Source organism: Anser brachyrhynchus, assembly GCF_964034855.1.
Source record: "Anser brachyrhynchus genome assembly, chromosome: 11".
In the NCBI taxonomy this organism is placed as follows: Eukaryota; Metazoa; Chordata; class Aves; order Anseriformes; family Anatidae; genus Anser; species Anser brachyrhynchus.
In genome coordinates, this window is record NC_137706.1 from 3163043 (window position 1) to 3180315 (window position 17273).

General features: G+C 35.1%; 2 protein-coding genes across 18 annotated transcripts in view; both read left to right on the forward strand.

Annotated features, from left to right (window-relative positions):
* Nucleotides 1-17273, forward strand: part of LOC308200935 (protein unc-13 homolog A-like) — a gene marked incomplete at its 5' end in the record, with an annotated part of 58649 nt that overhangs the window by 34712 nt on the left and 6664 nt on the right. For 9 of the 17 annotated variants that reach the window (XM_080607535.1, XM_080607538.1, XM_080607546.1 and 6 more), the window contains one exon: nt 910-973. In XM_080607535.1, the coding sequence (XP_080463661.1) occupies nt 910-973 (64 nt within the window). Of the gene's footprint in view, nt 1-909; nt 974-14480; nt 16057-17273 lie in introns of those variants that run through there. The other 8 variants (XM_080607536.1, XM_080607543.1, XM_080607545.1 and 5 more) reach the window with 6 other exon arrangements.
* UNC13C (unc-13 homolog C) overlaps nt 14553-17273 on the forward strand; it is a 171259-nt gene continuing 168538 nt past the window's right edge. Inside the window, exon 1 of the mRNA XM_080607553.1 lies at nt 14553-14692. The gene's annotated coding sequence lies outside the window, so the exon portion shown is untranslated. The remainder of the gene's footprint in view (nt 14693-17273) is intronic.

The following is a 17273-nucleotide window of genomic DNA, read 5'->3' on the forward strand; positions in this document are numbered from 1 at the left end:
GTCTGATATTTTGTTACAGCAGAGAATATCAGCATATGGAATTACTGGCATGTGTTTTGTTTACCGTCTAGTGTCTGTATATTTTTCCCTGTATGCTGAATCAAGCGTGTGTGTGCCATGCTCTAATTTTACAGTTAAATCACCAACAGATCTAGGGACTTTTCACTATAAACATTCTGCTCTATTTTATCAACTAAGAACCCAAGTAGAGAGAGTAAAGAGGAGAGAGAAATGTGTTTGTCTATACTTATATTCATTGTAATGAAAGTAAGACAATCAAAATATTAATTATCAAGACTTAAAATAATGGCTTTTTATATGTTATTAATTTCAGCATACAAATCCATACAAAACTAAAGGTTTTTGAAATAATATATATATATTTATTTGTAACTTTAATTTTCCTTTTGGAAAAAGTGAACTAGAAACTGGTTATCCACTATAACAAATAGTGATCTAGTTCGTAATATATCATTCATCACATATGAATAAAATCTTCCATGTTGAGACCTAAAGAGATCATAATAAAGAATTTTCCTACATGTTTAAATATATCTTGTTCGGAATTATGTGCAAAGTAGAGCTACTTGTGAATGCACTCACTGATAGAGTACTTAATGAACAGCTCAACATACTGAGTAGAAAGATGATGCTGTGTGATGCTTAGTTATTTTCCTGCTAAGTATAAAGTTACTTTTCCAAGAAATACCAGGATAAGTTTTCATAAGTTCGTATTAATAACTTCCATAGAGCTAATATTTTCTAGTATAAAAAGCATATAGTATATACAGAAGAAACACAGAAAAGACTATGGTTTTACCTAGCCTTGATCAGTATGTCTGCACACTTATAAGAGCTCTTTAATTTTTTTCTATACTTTGTTATTCTAAACAATTTTTCTTTCACCAGAAGAAATAAAAATCAAACTGGAAGAAATTTTGCAAAAGCAAGATGGGCCAGGGCTATTCAGAAGGTAAGAGCTCTTCTTAAAACTACTGTTGTATTACTGTAATGTAAAGAATTTTCTCAGGTGGAGGAAGAACTTAGTATAAGATTTCTTCATTGTGTAAGTTATTAGTTACAGCAGAATCCGAGGTTGTGATTGCTGACTTTCCAATAGAGCCAGTTCCTTCCACTGGTTCTTAAAAATCCACATGGTTCCTGCCCCTCAGGTGGTTGTTGTTTTTTTTTTCCTGAAACAGAAAAAAGTGAGATTTTGAAACTTTCTTTAGATGTGTGAGAAATTATTGTAGTTAGGCCATTTTATCTTCATTACATATTAATCCAGAAATTGTAACTTCAGACATCGTTGTTTTGGAAGGATTTGGTTGCTTTGAAAGAATCATAGAATGGTTTGGGTTGGAAGGAATCTTAAGACCATCTAGTTCCAGCACCCCTGCCATGGGCAGGGACACCTTCCACCGGACCAGGTTGCTCAAAGCCCCATCCAGCCTGGCCTTGAACACTTCTAAGGTTCTTCTTAGGCATCCACATGCCACTTCTAAGGCATCCACAGCTTCTCTGAGCAACCTGTTTCAGTGCTTCACCACCCTCATAGTAAATACAGTAGTATTTTTATTTCCAGTTTGCAAATATTAAAAGGCAATATCTGCATGCCTCAGTGGCTTAGGTTGTAGGTTATTGTTGTGGTTTAACCTGGCTGGCAGCTAAACACCACACAGCCGTTTGCTCACCCTCCCCCCTCCCTCTCTGGGATGGGGGAGAGAAATGGGAAAGTGAAGCCTGTGAGCTGAGATAAAGACAGTTTATTAAGACAGGAATATAATAATAACAATAATAATAGTGATAATGATAATAGTATTAATAATAATAATGTGTAAGAAACAAGTGATGCACAATGCAATTGCTCACCACCCGCTGACCGATGCCCAGCCTATCCCTGAGCAGCCGACCCCCCACCCCGGCCAGCCACCCCTATATATTGTTTAGCATGACATCAGATGGTATGGAATACCCCTTTGGCCAGTTTGGGTCAGCTGTCCTGGGTCTGTCCCCTCCCAGCTCCTGCTGCACCCCTAGCCTGCGCGCTGGCAGGACAGAGCGAGAAGCTGAAAAGTCCTTGGCCTGGTGTAAACACTGCTCTGCAACAATTAAAACATCAGCATGTTATCAGCGCTCTTCTCATCCTAATCCAAAACATAGCACCCTACCAGCTACTAGGAGGAAAATTAACTCTGTCCTAACTGGAACCAGGACAGTTATGTTGGTCTTTTTGTCTTTTCATCCTGAAGATAAACAAATTTTCGGAAACAATGAACTTGTGTCATCCCTGTGTATGGCAGTTATAGTACAGCCCAGAGAGACGTGTCCAGAAGCCTATTTTCTCTGGTGCCTGAATCCAATTCATATTTTCAAAACACCAATGATGCTTTTTAAATTCTGGTTAATCTTCTTAGTGAAGTAGTGCCTATTTGACTAGTGGCCACTACACCACTGCCAGTCAATGCTAGCTTCAAAACCAATGAGCTAGAGGTTGGTGTGTTCTCTAGTCATTGAAAGAGTATGTCAGACTTATTAGTAACCGTCAAACAAAATTGTAAATAGACTTACTTAATATATTTGTGTGTTTCATAGGCTTTTAATGTTGTGTGTTCTTCTCTCAAATTGAGGCAATACATCTGTATCATAGCCAACTGGTTAGATTACTATCATCCACATCATCTGGGATTTAAATTTTTAGAATCTTTAGATTTAATTAATTAGTTCAAAAAACACACTTTCAGTGGAGAACCAAAACCAATACTGTTTGTCTGCCTTTTGTGTACCACTATACCTTGTTTTTTCCTTCTCAATGTATTTTATGTCAGATGAGATTACAAACTGAATGGAACATTGTTTTTGCATTGATATAGTACCTACAGCATATATTTAAAATGAAAAAAAAAAGAAAAAAATCTTGGAATTTCCAATGTTTTTATGTGAGAAACAAAATAAAAAGATAAGGATTACTAAGAGGAGATGACCTAGATTGCAAATTTCTGAAGCTGTCACTACACTTCCTTTTTATTGGCATGTTATTTTTTTCTTTGTTTAAATTCTAATTGTGCTTTAGTCCATGTCAATTTAGAGTAATTGATACGACATTAAGTGCAAGTGTTTGCTCAGAAAATCTGAGTCATGAAGGATAAATCTCTACCAATGCTTAATTAAAATAAGATTTCCACTTGCAAGTGTTTTCGTGGCTAAAAAAAAGGCCATCACAAGAAAGTTAAAGAATATATGTAGCACAAGAAGATCAGAAAACTAAACAATTCTAATGTGTTTTACAGACAGTATAATATTTACAAAGAAAATGAGTAATTTTCATGATAAAATGAATGAGAAAAATGAGTAATTCATCACAGAAAGTAACGTCTGTATGTAGGTGTACTGTAAGATCCTGCTTCCCCAAGAAAGGAACTGTCCTTGTCTATAAGGAATTGGGAAAAGAAATATTGACCTTCAGGAAGGTTCAACTGCAAGGAAGGTTCTTAGGCATTGGAGCAGGCTGTAGGATATCCATCACTGGAGGCTTTTAAGAGCAGAGGAGTTAAAGCAATAGCTATATATATATATATATATAATTTTTTTCCACTGTTCTTGGTTGTTTAAGGGAGTAGGTTTAACTTAGAATAGAGATGAGTGTGTGTGGGGAGATTTCTCGTGTGGATGGTCTTTAAAACAGACGACTACACAATATCTGCCCATAACAGAGAAATTGGAGTGCTGCAGCTTCAGTTATCTCTTCCTAAATACAATAAACATGAACTGTTACTGCACTGGAAAATACATAGGTGGCTTATTAGCAACTCTCTGGACAGCAAAGTGCCATTTGAAGGACCTGAAGTTCCAGAAAGAACATATGGGATGTGTGCTTTTAATGTTAGTCTATGGAGTTAAGAGATTAAGTTAGGCAGTTCTGATTAAATATGAGATGACAGCCAGTAGTTCACCACAGGGATGGCAGCTAATGAATATTTACTTAAATATTGACCAGATAGGAAAAGTGCCAAGCTTTTGGTCTGGAGAATGTCTCTTTTTATATTTAAAAAAAAAAAAAAACTTGCCACAGTGTCTGCTTGCAATAGCTAAGGTTTCTTGGAATCTTTTAGGATGTGAGAATGCTAAGATAAAAGTATGAGGGAAATCACTTCTATATATGGGAGGGGACAGAATTTAAGCATTTGAGGAAAAGTTGTACGTGAGGAATAAGTTGTGTTTTAAAAGACACTGCAGGACCAGATAGGGACCTTTAACTGTAGCTTTGCATCTTGATTAAAAACAAAAAAGAATTTCTAGAATCCAACTCCTGTTTTTTCAGTTTCATGTTTACTGTATCATCAGGGACAATGAACAGGTTGGGTTTTTTTGTTTGTTTTTTATTTCCCCTCAATTTTCTAACAGAATTGAAATCAGAGCTATTAAGTACTGGTAATAATTATGAGAGGATGGGTTTAGAGTGTGTGGTGTTTTTTTTTTTTTGGCTCAGTGTCAACCTTAAATACAATCAAATACATTCTCCCTTTTCTTCTTTCCCACTTACACACCATAGTGTATGTCATTTTGATCTTATCTTTAACTACTAACCCTATCTATTCTAGAGACTTTTTTGCTTCTTGAATAAATGTCACTTCCTGAGATGGATTTATATATATATGTTTTGTTTTTTGTTTTTTTTTTTACAAAAAAAAATGAGGCTAATTGACTTTGAAGGCTAACATTAAACAGAAACCTACTTGTAATAAGTTATCCCTTGTACCCTTCCACGACTGTGTTTGGTATAGGAAAGACGGTGAGATAGCGGCACCATATTAATTGGCTTATAACTGGAGATGATTTTAAAAAAAAAAAAAAAGCAGTGGCATGGATTAGCCTAGATGTATCTTCCTTATTTGTCTTATTTCTTAGTTTGTAGAATGAGCGTAGTATATCTAAATGTCAATATTTATACCATTAAAAATATTTGGTGTGTGTTCCAATACTAACAAAAGATGATAGATAATTCAGTATTCACTGTGTGTTGCTTTTACGCTGTTCTTTGTGATTCAAGGTTGTGTTATCCACATGATAGACACAGTAGTGGTGTTCAGTATGTGAATACTCACTAACAGAAGTTATCTGTAGCTTAGTTTTGTCAGCATTATTGATTTACTGTCTTGTTCAGAAAAAAAACAAACTTGACAAACTAATACTAAAGCGAATATTACATAGTGATAGTAATGGGAATTTTGGACTGGGTAAGTAGAAATCCTTCTCTGCTTAGGAGCTATGCTGCTGTGAGATTAATGAAAAGATTCCCTTTAAAAGATTTCAACATGTCCAAAGAAACTTCAAAGTTTTCAAAAATCTTTCAGTTGAACAATTTTGTGTCCCTGTATTCCAAGTAGTGATTGACATGCAAGTGTCTTCAAGTGTAAATAAACAAATATTTCCTTTTTTAAATTGATAATAATAAATATCTGTATCCCTACTCAATTAAAACATAATTATAGTGTTCAAGTGACAATCAGCATATTGATTGGGCTAAATGACTGTCAGCAAACAAGATGCATTTCTTCATAACTTTCATGAATTTATTCCAGAGGTGAAATATTTAAACAGTGACAAATGAACTGACAATATGAATACAAAGAAATGTTTAACTGCATTTTCTTTTCAATCAAGTGAATTTAGTATCAGTGCAAGTTTGCCCATTTAAAGATATTTTGGCAATGGTTTAGAATATTAATTGACATTATGAGGCAGTTCAAAATGTCAAAGTAGTTGAAGGACTTTATTGGATGTATTCCTTTCATGAATCATTCTTGATTTTATTATTGTCTGAAGATTATTGAATGGCTACATCAAGTAGTTTGACTTCTGGAAAAAATGATCTTGAATATCTTGTCTGAACTTTTTGACTGTACTTGAAGGTAAAAGGGGCAACATGAAAAGATTGGACTAACAGTTCTGAGATCACTTAATGGCTGTCCTTTAGTCTTTCAAGAAGTGTTGTTTGGAAAGCTTACTTTGACGAAAGGCCATTCGCTGATCAGTGAATCAGCAGTACAAAACTGAGTTGTTTAGGTTTAGCTACTGAACCCACAACAAGGAGTACAATGTTTGCAGATAACAATTATTTCCTCTAAGGGTTCATGTGAAATTGATTAATCTTTATTCCAAGATAAATTCAATCAGCACAGAAAAGCTGTATGATATTTATCAAACTGGTACCTTTTGGCCTGTTGATAAGACCTCATTGACAAATGCATTCAAGCGCATAAAAGTAAGGAAATCTGGCCTTCCATGCTCAGTGTTTCACTCCTTGAGAGTTAAGTAAAGATTGCACAAGCCTCTTGTGTTTGGTAGTAAAACAAAAGGAAAATCATACATGACTGCAGCCTGCAAGATGTAGGTCTAAGTAGAGTTAATGGATTAGAAATTCAGCTAGTAGGCCAAGATAGCACATCTCACATCAGTGAGGTATAAAGGAAGGTCATGGTAAAAAATGAACATAGCAGCTAGATGCATGGAAGTAACTAAGTTTTATGCTGCTCCGTTGGTAGATTGTTTAACATGTTACTAGTAATGTTCTAATTGGACTATGGTTCAAGTGAAAAATTATTCCATTATTTTGTCTTCAATGTCTCATGACTTCTGTGCCAAGATATACACTACTAAAAACAAAACATCAACAACAACAAAAAACACTTTTATGATTTTCTTTTTCCCCTTAAATTGACATGAAATGTAAAAATTGCCTTCCTGAGTTAAATGAAGGTATTAAGAATGATAGACTCCAGGAAAGAACCTTTATGACCTGCTGCACCATCATTTAAGAAATCTGTTAGACAAAGAAAAGGAAGTATTATTTTGCTTTCCTCTTCAAGAATTGAGATACGAATAATAATATAGAGAGTAAGAAACCTAAGATTTCTCTCTTGACTGTCGTAAAAGAACATCAACAAACAAGATGGTTTGTAACCATCCTGTAACATACTCTATTCCAGAATTAAACTTCAATTTTCCCTTTTACTTCAAAGTTCAGAGAGACCATTGTAACATTCTTTACCTTCCCCCATTTCAATATCTATTTCCAGCAACCTGTTACAGTGATGTGTAGAGTGTCTTTGGACCCATGTTAAATTATTTATTACTGGTTTTGTTGATAGTCTATGGCTAAATCAATATGCTACAGAATTATATAGCTCCTAGAGCATATTTGTAACTGAATTATAGAGGATTTTGTGAATATTTGAGGTGATGCTTGAAAGACTATGAAATGCAACAGGGTTCTCCGAAAAAATTTAGAAGTGAGAATGTGTACTTCACATAAAACAGGAAAAATAAGCCAGTTGGTATCAATCAATTGTCATTCCAGAATACTGTTCTGTGGAAGCAAAAGATGTTTTTTTGAATGCAGTAAAGGTAATAAAGATGAATAGGTAGGATGGATAAAGGCAAGAATCCATTAAGTTGTGGAGAGTTGGAGTTAATGATAAGAATTGACAGAGTACTTCTTGTAATAGTAAGAAAGGAAAAGTCACGCTGTGAGAGGGGAGAGGTACTGGGATGCCAGCAACTGGGCACAAATTGGGATCTCCCCCAGCAGTGGGAGATAGAAAAAAGCACTGTCCAATTGAGAAAGGAGCACTGATGAAGACCTGGCAGAAGGAATGATACTAATGGAAAGCTAATAGAAGTTATTGATAGGATCTAAGCAGGGGCTAGAGAGTGAAGGCTTGGGGAAAAAATATCCAGGGGAGCAAATCACTATGCTTCCAGGTTTGTTATAAATGATATATCCCTTTGCTCTGTCAGTCCTAGCACTGTGAGAGGATTGTTGCAAATATTCAGATTTTAGAGTCATTTCAGCACCTGCTTTAGAGTTCCTGTCTCACCGTTACAGAATTTTCTGGTGATCTCTTGCCATCTACCCACCTTACCCATTTTCAAATTACTGAGGTTGGCCATTTGTTTTCAATTCACTACCAAATAAATTTTTCTTTGACGGTTTGGTGGTTCGCACTCTTAATTAGTGTCATTGGTATGGCTGTTAAGTATATACTTGAATTTATGACTGAGGGCTGTGTGGAATGGAGATACTGAAAATTTCCCCCTCTAGGTTACTTTTGTTCCAAAGAGCTTTTCCCTGTGTAAAGGGACTCTACAGGCAGGATAAATATAACTTGAGTGCAAAGCAACTATTTATTTCTTAAAGTGAACAAGAGAAAGTTAGGATTGATAACTTACTAGGCTAATCACAAATATGTGCATCATCCCAATAAGACTGGGTGTTTCTGTTCTGTTTTCTTATTCCACTGGGCCAGCAAAGTGGGGAAGGATCTCTCCGCTGCTCCTTGCAATGGACTGATCCTTGCTGATATTGTATTGCCATCTTCAGATTCTCTTTCCTTCTCTTCTTCTTATTTGAGTCATCCCACAACTTCCCTTCTCTTCTCATCCTGCTCACACTTTAATTACAGCTATCTCAGTAAAACTCAACCAAGGGTATTAGCGTGTACTGTACACTAGCATGTACGAGATCTTGCATCAAAGAAACTCAAACTCCTTGGCTGAAGGCAACAATCAGTTCCTCAGCTGGGACCAGGATGCATGCGTTGATAGAGCAGAGAAATGGAAAGTCTAATGCATGTAGTTTGATCTGTGGCAGTGTTTGCTTATAATACAGGTTGTTTTATCTGGAACCAAGTCGTAAAGAATCAACAGAAATAAATTACTTGTAAGAGGAAACAATAAAAATTGACTTGTATAATGGGGCGACGAGAAAAAGCAAACAAGTTTATTACTGTGAGTTCATTATGCTTTTATGTCTGTAGCACCAATAATAAGTTTATCCAATTTTAAGAGAGCAAAAATAAGTAATTGCACAATGCATTAGTTAATATATTTTCCTTTCTGAAATCAGAGCCAACTTCTGTTTAAATTGTCCAAAAGCTGTTATGTTTTTAAAATTGTGTGTTCTCTATTGATTTTAAAACCTTCTAGCTGCTTTTACATCACTTTATGGAATTTAAAATGCATAATTTTATAAACCTAACAATAAGTTTAAAGAAGTTGTGTTTGGAGAAGATTTAGTGGAAATAAGAAATGGTCTGAACCTCCATAAGTTCAAAAAAAATATATCCAAAATACTTCCTAGTCATCTTGAAGTATAAATATAAAAACAACTTACAGGTGGATCCTATGCACTTATGAAATGTCAAGATTTGCATGTCATGAAGAGTTATTTTCTCATTTCTCAGTATAAAGGCTTCTTTCTAGAAAAAACAGTGAGGTTTACCATATAGAAAATAATCATGGTGTGGGAGAAGAATGTCTTTAAAACTCTGTATGTGCTTCCAAAAAAAAAAAAATGGTGTGGGAGTGCTCTATTCTATACATTCCTTTACGTTTTTAATAAATTAGAAATTCTGCTAAGCATTGCAGGCATGACAATTTTCCATAGGCTAAACCAAAACGAAGTAAAAGTAGCGTGATCACCTCTGGTAGTTGTGTGGCTGTCGTAGACCACGTCCGTAGGCGATTTGAAATCGCCAGGGTCCCGACAACTGCGGGCAGCAGCGCGCCCCGCTCGGCGGGCCCGGGGCCGTCGAGCTGCCAGCAGGGGGGGCGCTGGGAGCGCACGGCCGCTGTCGTCGCCCCGCCTGCCGCAGCCGAGTCCGCGCCGGCTGCTTGCAGAGACGCCCCCATACACACACCCCGGGGGAGCAGTTGTTGCGCATCCCTGCGGCTGCAAGCAGACCGCGTGATTTCACTCCAACTGACTGCAGAAACTGCCTTTCTATTCTTCCCAGCTGTTTTTCTTCTTCTAATCTGGAAGAAATAATCCAATCTCTGACTAGGTTTAGAATAGGTGATTTAAGAATTGATTGATTGGTTTTATTTATTTTTAATTGATCAATTTAAGAACTGACACACTTACTGCCTTTTTGTAATGAAAGGGAAGGAATATTGGTCTGCTAATAAGACTAGAGAGGTGGAAGATGGCACAGAGAGAGCTTAATTCTGTGGCAGCTTTTCCAAATTTCAGGCTGAGGTTCATCACAAAATTTAAATTGCTTCTAATCAGTTTATAAAAATCACCATTTCTGTATAAGTATTCAGCAATAGAAACAGTCAATTAATATCCTAAAGAAGTTATTTACCACTGGTTTTATTACCTAGAATTAGTAATGGAAATCTCTGGAAATATTTTCACTTGACAAGCTATTATTCCTAAGCAATATATACAAACAATTGTTTTCTTTCTACAGATGCTGAAACTTAAGAAAAATAATAATGTGTGTGTGTGTGTGTAAAAATGCATCTGTACAGGCAAAGCTGTTGTCCCATTTTCAGAATGTAATTGGTTTCTAAATATAAAATTACTTTGTATGAGATTATTACACTATATTTCAGATGGATTTGTTTTCCATATTGAGCTTGATATCCTAAGGTGTATTTTAGCCTATAGAATGAAATACATACTGGTATAGTTTAGGTGCAGATGGACTCAAAATTTTATAAGCTGAGTTCTAAGATAGTTTGAAAAGATAAGTAAATTTGGGAAAGTTTTAACTACTTTGAAATTACTGAATTCGTTTTTCCCCTACAGAAGAGCGTTAGAGTTTAAACTACTTAATCAGGATCAAAGGGTACTACTACGTGTGTTCTCACATGCAACAATATTTCTCTGAATAATAATCCTTATAAGTGAGAGAAATTATTAGATGCATTGCAGCTGTGGTTTCAGCTTTTTATTCATTTCTAGTAGTTTTGTTATTTATTTATTTCAAAGCTATCCAGTCAAAAAAACAGAAGGGAAAGTCTGACTCTTTTTAGAAAAGGTGAGAAAGATCATAGTCACTGTCTGTCCTGAAGCTTGTTGGGGAGATTTGTTTTGTCTTGGAGCTGTGAAGGTGCATGGAAGTATTTCTCTTGATTAGTAGTCTGAGTTCCATGCAGGTTAGCAGTGACTAAAGTAGTAGTCATTTGTTTAAGGTATGTTAGTAGTTTTGATCAATTTCCCTTTCAGTAGCTGTCCATATTATAGTTATCCTGGAACGGAGCTAATTACCTTTCTTTTACATCTTCAGATTGTACAACTTCATCTTGCATGTACAGTGAGTACTATGAGATACAGCCTTCTCAGGGTTAGCGGTCATGGCAGCAAGTCTGCAGTTCAATAAACATTTGGACAATGCTCTTAGATGTGTTTTAACTTTTAGGTATTTCTGTGTGGAGCCAGGAACTCTGTTCTTTGCAGATTCCTTCCAGCTCAGGGTATCCTGTTCTGTTCTGTGAGTTAGTGTTTTTTATGACCTCTCTCCCCCATGTACATGTGCCTGGAGCTTCATTGCATTCATTTTATTCAAATGCAACTTCATTGGCACTATTTGCTTTATACCAAGAACACTTGACCACTGACAGATGGCTGCCTAGAAGAATCGTTGCTGATTGTCATGGTCACCTAATACTTGAAATAGGCATACAGAATAGATGTATGTGAAGGCTGTTAGATGCCACTGGGATTTATTTTTTGTTTGTGGCTTTTGGTTTTGGATGGGGGTTGTGTTTGGGTTTGGTGCGTTACAGATTTTCTCCATGTGTGAGTTGGCAAGATAAAGTAGTTGCTGCTATTATTAAGATACCGGGATTGGCTAGAATTCTGTAAGAGAAATCACAGCATCTGTATATAGACTGTATTTGTATTGTTAATTATACAAGTGGCAGTTATATTTTTAATGCTATCCGTGAAGTAAATTAAATCAGTGTCAGCCCTTAAAGGTGTGTTTAATAAAGATGACTTTATCAACACATGGGGATCATGGCAAGTAACCACAAAAATGCAAATGACCCATGTGTCCAAATTGCTCCTTTGTGTTAGTTTATTGAAGGTGGTATGGATGTTCTTTCAAGAACAGTAGCTTCATTCCAGTCATTAACATGGAAGTATCTGCGCAACCAGAACTGTGAGAACATACATACACTTATTTTAGGTACTATATAGAATGAAAATCTCTGCTTGTATATTTACTTCAAAATGTTCTTAAAATCATATCTCTGTGTGGATCATGTGAACAGACATATAAAATAGTTTTCTTGTGAAGATGAATTTGGGTAAATCTGGTTGCAGGTAATCAAGATGTATGTTAACTACAATTAGTTTCTTGATTGGTCCAGATCATTGCAAGAAAAATCAGCATTTTGCTGTTTTTTGCAAGTTCTGTATGGAAGTTTATATCCAGGGCAGATAAATCATAATTTAGTTCTGAAGGTCTTTGGTGTTTTTCTTCATTTTTTTCCTTTGTATATGTACATTTCACCTGATATTTATATATATATCAATATAAAAACAATTAAAAGATAAATTTTGCGGAACAAAATTCCTTGCTCTCAAATGGGCTCTCAAATAAGTGGCTTCAAATTAAACCATTCAACACCTGAAAACATTCCAGTTTAGTATAAAAAGGGTCAATACATAGCAACTTGCTTGAAAATGACAACACTAAATGTTATGAGTAATGCTATTTGTAAACAATTTTTATTAAATGAAAAAAATCTATTTTTGCAAAAGTTTCCCAGTTTTTACCATTTTTACTGTCTGTAGTCTCAAAACCATTTGCTTAATCTTCACAGAAACACAGTTAATTTGTCATAAGCATATATCGACAGTTGGTAGCCATGATTGATTAGGCTGCCTGATTCTTTTATTTTTTATATATTTTGCATCCTTAATGAGCAGTCTTGTTGATTTTTGAGAGGCATTATTATTACATCTCATGTAATTAGGTGTATATCACTGAATATATCAGTAGAATATTTTATATTGTGCATTTATAAGTTTTATTGCATTTTTGTTGGCATGCAACGTGGTAGATTTGAAACATCATTTTGTATAAGTTTAGTTAGAATACTAACTAATTACTATAGGCTAAAAATTACAATAAAATGTGAATAATAAAACATTCATCTACTTCTTAACTATAAGTCTAATTAAAAGGAGTATTTATAGGTTCCATTCATTTCAACAAAAGATAATAATGGTGCATAATTATTTTTATAATGATATACAAAAAAATCCCAATTACTGGATATAAGTGATTATATTCTAGAATTGTTCCATGTGTAAATTGTACTTAAAAAGCATTGTGTTCCAAGATCCCATTGCTAATAATAATACGATTGCAGAAAGTGAAAGCTACAACCAATAGAGCTTTAAATAACTATTACTAGAAATTGTTAAATACTTTTAACCACTATCTTTCAATTTTACTCAAGGTATCCTTAATGTAATTTAGATGTAAATAACTGAATTCCTAGTTTCTTTGTTACAAATATGACCAGAAATTCTGAAGTTTTATCTTTATGCAGGAATTATACATAATTTTCTAGCAGAAAACTTTGTATTTTATGTGGCATTTCAGTGTTGCTCTCTCTCAAGTTTTAAGTGGTAATAGTATAGCTGCGGTTGTATGCATGTACATATGTTTTGTAAAACTTTTACACTTGCATTATATGTATGCATCTTTGCACGAACGGTTTTATATAGGATCATTCTGAATGTATTTCTATAGTTCTTCATGTGCCAGAGTTTTGAATACATCTTTAATATGTTGAATGTGGCCTTACACACATGCTATTAAGTCAGATAACATTTGAAAGAACACCCAATATATTCTGTACAGGGTAATGATTTACTTCTTGCATGCACAATAATAATCTGTTCCGCTCTTTGAATCCAAATAAACAAATGACCGAGTCCTACTCTGTAGGTATTAACTGAGAGCATACGAAATACACTGTATGGAAAAGAAAGAAGTGATGTACTGCTTGCTATCTGGAGCATCCTTAAATAAACATGGAATGTTAATTGTTAGGAACCTGTTTAGCAGATTCATTAAAAAAAAAAAAACAATAATCAACTGCTGGCGAAAGCCCCACTGAAAGAAAAAAAATATACAATTGTTTCTCTTGGTGTCATGTCAAACTGATAAATAAAAGGCTAGGTGAAACATGGCCTTACCAACCAACAGCTACTATCTCTCCCTGTTATCCTGGTGGACAGTGGTGCACCTGCTAGCTCTCACGAAGCACTACATGTGTTGTTTCTATGAGCAAGGGCTCTCAATAAGCCTATTTTACTCCATCTGTGAAGCAGAGGGGCTGCCTTCCACGCAAGAGGGCTGTGGCTATTGCAGCGAACACTGCATTCAGAAACAGTGTCAGAAGAAAACAGCAATGGGTGAAGCTACCAGCACATAAAACACCGGGAAGATTGCTGTTCTCTCCTGTTGATGTTGTACCTGACCAGGAGTAAGATGCTGACTCCCATTTTGCTGTTATAGTGGAGAAATAAATCTGAGATGCAGAATGAATACAATTACTCCTAGCTGTTACCACAAGTTGTAGGAGGGTGGAAAAAAAAACACCAGGAAGGGGGGCTAGTGGAGAAAGCATTTAATGCTGCCTAGGGAATATGATGGAATTTTGAACAGATATTGTTGCGGACTGACAGCATGCCTGATTGCACTTGAGTTGAATCACTGAGAAGCAGCCTCATGTTGTATTGCACCGTTTTTAAGGCTGAAGGAAGAATGAGAAAATAGCAATGGAGTTGTGCACAGTATTTCTTCATAAAAGGAAAATAATATAAAGATGGTGGTATGTAATCTGCTTTTTTTTCTTTGTAAAGAAGAATTTAATCCAGGTATGTATCGTCTTCATATTTTTGTATCTAGCCTGCATACGTTTTTCTGTTTCCTTTGTTTCCTTTCCTTATTTTCATTCCGAGTGTACCTCCCGCTGTTCTAGCTAACGCAGTGCAACGATTTGTAACTGATTTTCTTTCTAATGCTGCAATGTTGATGAAACTGCCAGATCAAACAGACTTAAGAATCAACACTTCTTTTTTAAAAAGTGTGTGTGTGAAGGGGGGAGGGGGGGGGTGTATTTTGTAATGTTGGTAAGTTCACAGTGTCAAGTAAGGCAGCATAGTATTCAATTTCACAATGAGTTGGAACATTTTAAGTTATATAAAAAGGTAAGTTAAATAATTCAGATATGGATACATGGTGAAAATGTGTCTTACTTATCAGTCAGTATTCCTAGTTGATCATAAGATTAGTAATAAATTGAGCTTTACGGATGCTTATTTATTCCTGGGTCTTGATTAATCTTGAAGATGAACGCCCTGCAGCTTTGCTTTGAAGAAATGGCTTGCTTAGAATAAACGCTTGATTCTGTTCCAAAACTAAACCTATTTGTTAGAATACCTTCTCTTATGCACCCCCCCCAATCCATAGCCTAAGAAAACACAAAGGTATTTAATAGTTTTTTGTACATCCTTTAATTACACATTAGTGTTCTGTCTTCTGCAGTTCCAGAGACCAGGTAATAGTAGCTGAAACTATTTTCTTACTAGGAGACTGATGGTTCATTTTGTATTAAAAGGAAGAAATAGGCAAATATAAAAATGCGATTATATTAATTAACCCTCGACTTTTTTTAGTCCCATACATTTTTTCTAATAGTATTTTCTTTCAATTGATAACCACTTTTATGTAATAAAACTGAAATAGAATGTAAAGGTTGTACTAAGGACGCTATTTTTTGTCTTTTAATGGGCATGTCTAGTGTTAAAAGAAAAAAAAGAGAAAAATAATGTTCACCTGATTGTTTAGTAGTCCTGAAGTCTCTTAAAACATTCTCTTCTTAAACTATTCTGTTGCATTTTTAATTTGGCTGCAGGGCACTTTCAGTAGGATTTTTTATAACGTGTTGATAGAGAAAGGGTTAATATCAGTTCCAGCATCTGAATACTGAAGTTAACCTTTAGCTGACAGGATTTCTAGTGCCTTGAAAGGATTTGCTGGTATTGCACTACTTAATTGCTTTTTTATGTGCAAACTCTGTTGATCATGAAGATGTAACTTTTTCCACAGCAGAGGTGGTACGATGCTTGTATTCTGCATGAATCTGCCAGTGATTACATTATAAAAAAAAAAAAAGCTTTTATTTAGTGCAATACACAGCTATGATTTAGTAATCTATAGCTAGGAAGTAAAATGAAAATTTGAGGTTACTTTACACATTTGGCTGTTCTAAGATTAGGGCTAATTCTTACCATATTAGCCTTCAATATACTGAGAAAAGTGTTGAGAGAATGCTGTTGAGACTGAAAGCGTTAGACAAAAGTAGTTTAAGGTTAAAACATCTTTTATTCACTGTATATTATTTTTTTAAGGGTCTTATGATAGAGATTGTGGTTAACTGTCATCTCAAAGACATTTCATATGTAAAAAAGCAATGATACAAGATAAATATTGTTTTTGGTGGAATTTTCACAAGCCGCAGACTTGTTTTAAGGTCTTCTGTCACTATACCATCTGCTTGATCCTGCACTGATGCCAGCACAGCATTATCATAATGCCTGTATATGACTGTGGAAATACTTGGGAAGTCGCAGGTGAAGTACTGGGACTCCAGAGTATTGCCAAGCTGGAGGAGAAGACTGATTGATAGCTCAGAGTATTTCCTAATTCATAAAAGTATCAAGGAAGACTGAAAGTTCCAATCTTTCTTTTAAGTGTAGTGTTGTGAAAATGCAGGAAGAATGAAATGATCTCATGAGACAGAATCTAGTATATTACAGTAAAACAGAAATTTTGAATTATAAAAATTCTTTGGCACATAAGAAGGTTCTTGTGAAGGTTCTGTTTTTATCATCATCTGTCTTTCAATTAGGTTCATAGCTCTAAGGTAGAGGTTCTTACTTTTGGGTGGAAATCTAACTATAACTCTATAGTTGTCAGTTGAAGCCAAGAAAAAAAATGTTTATACAGTTTTTGCAGCAAATTTAAAAGTATATTTAATGTCTACTGTGCTTGTCAGTGAAGGTCAGCTCAGCTGTTTGGCAAGCATGGCTCCTGTCTGTGTGTATACTGTAGGGTTACTGTATGATACTGTCAACAGTAGTTGTGGTGGTTTGTGCTTGTGGCAATTCTCAAGTGTAAAAAACACAGATAATTGCTACAGTTCACCAAATGAAAGATTCTTTATCAAAAACTATCCATTTCATAATTTTGTGTTTATAAAAATAATTATATTATTAATACATTTCAGAAAATACTTAAAACCTGTTTGATGACAAATGGAAGGTACATGGTTTAACAGTCACGTTAGTTCACAGATCATTTTTGTAAGCATCTTTTTTTTAAAAAAAAAAAAAAATTCCCCAAAAATACGAAACAAAAACACCTCAAGGCTGTTTAAAATAATCTCTTACATAG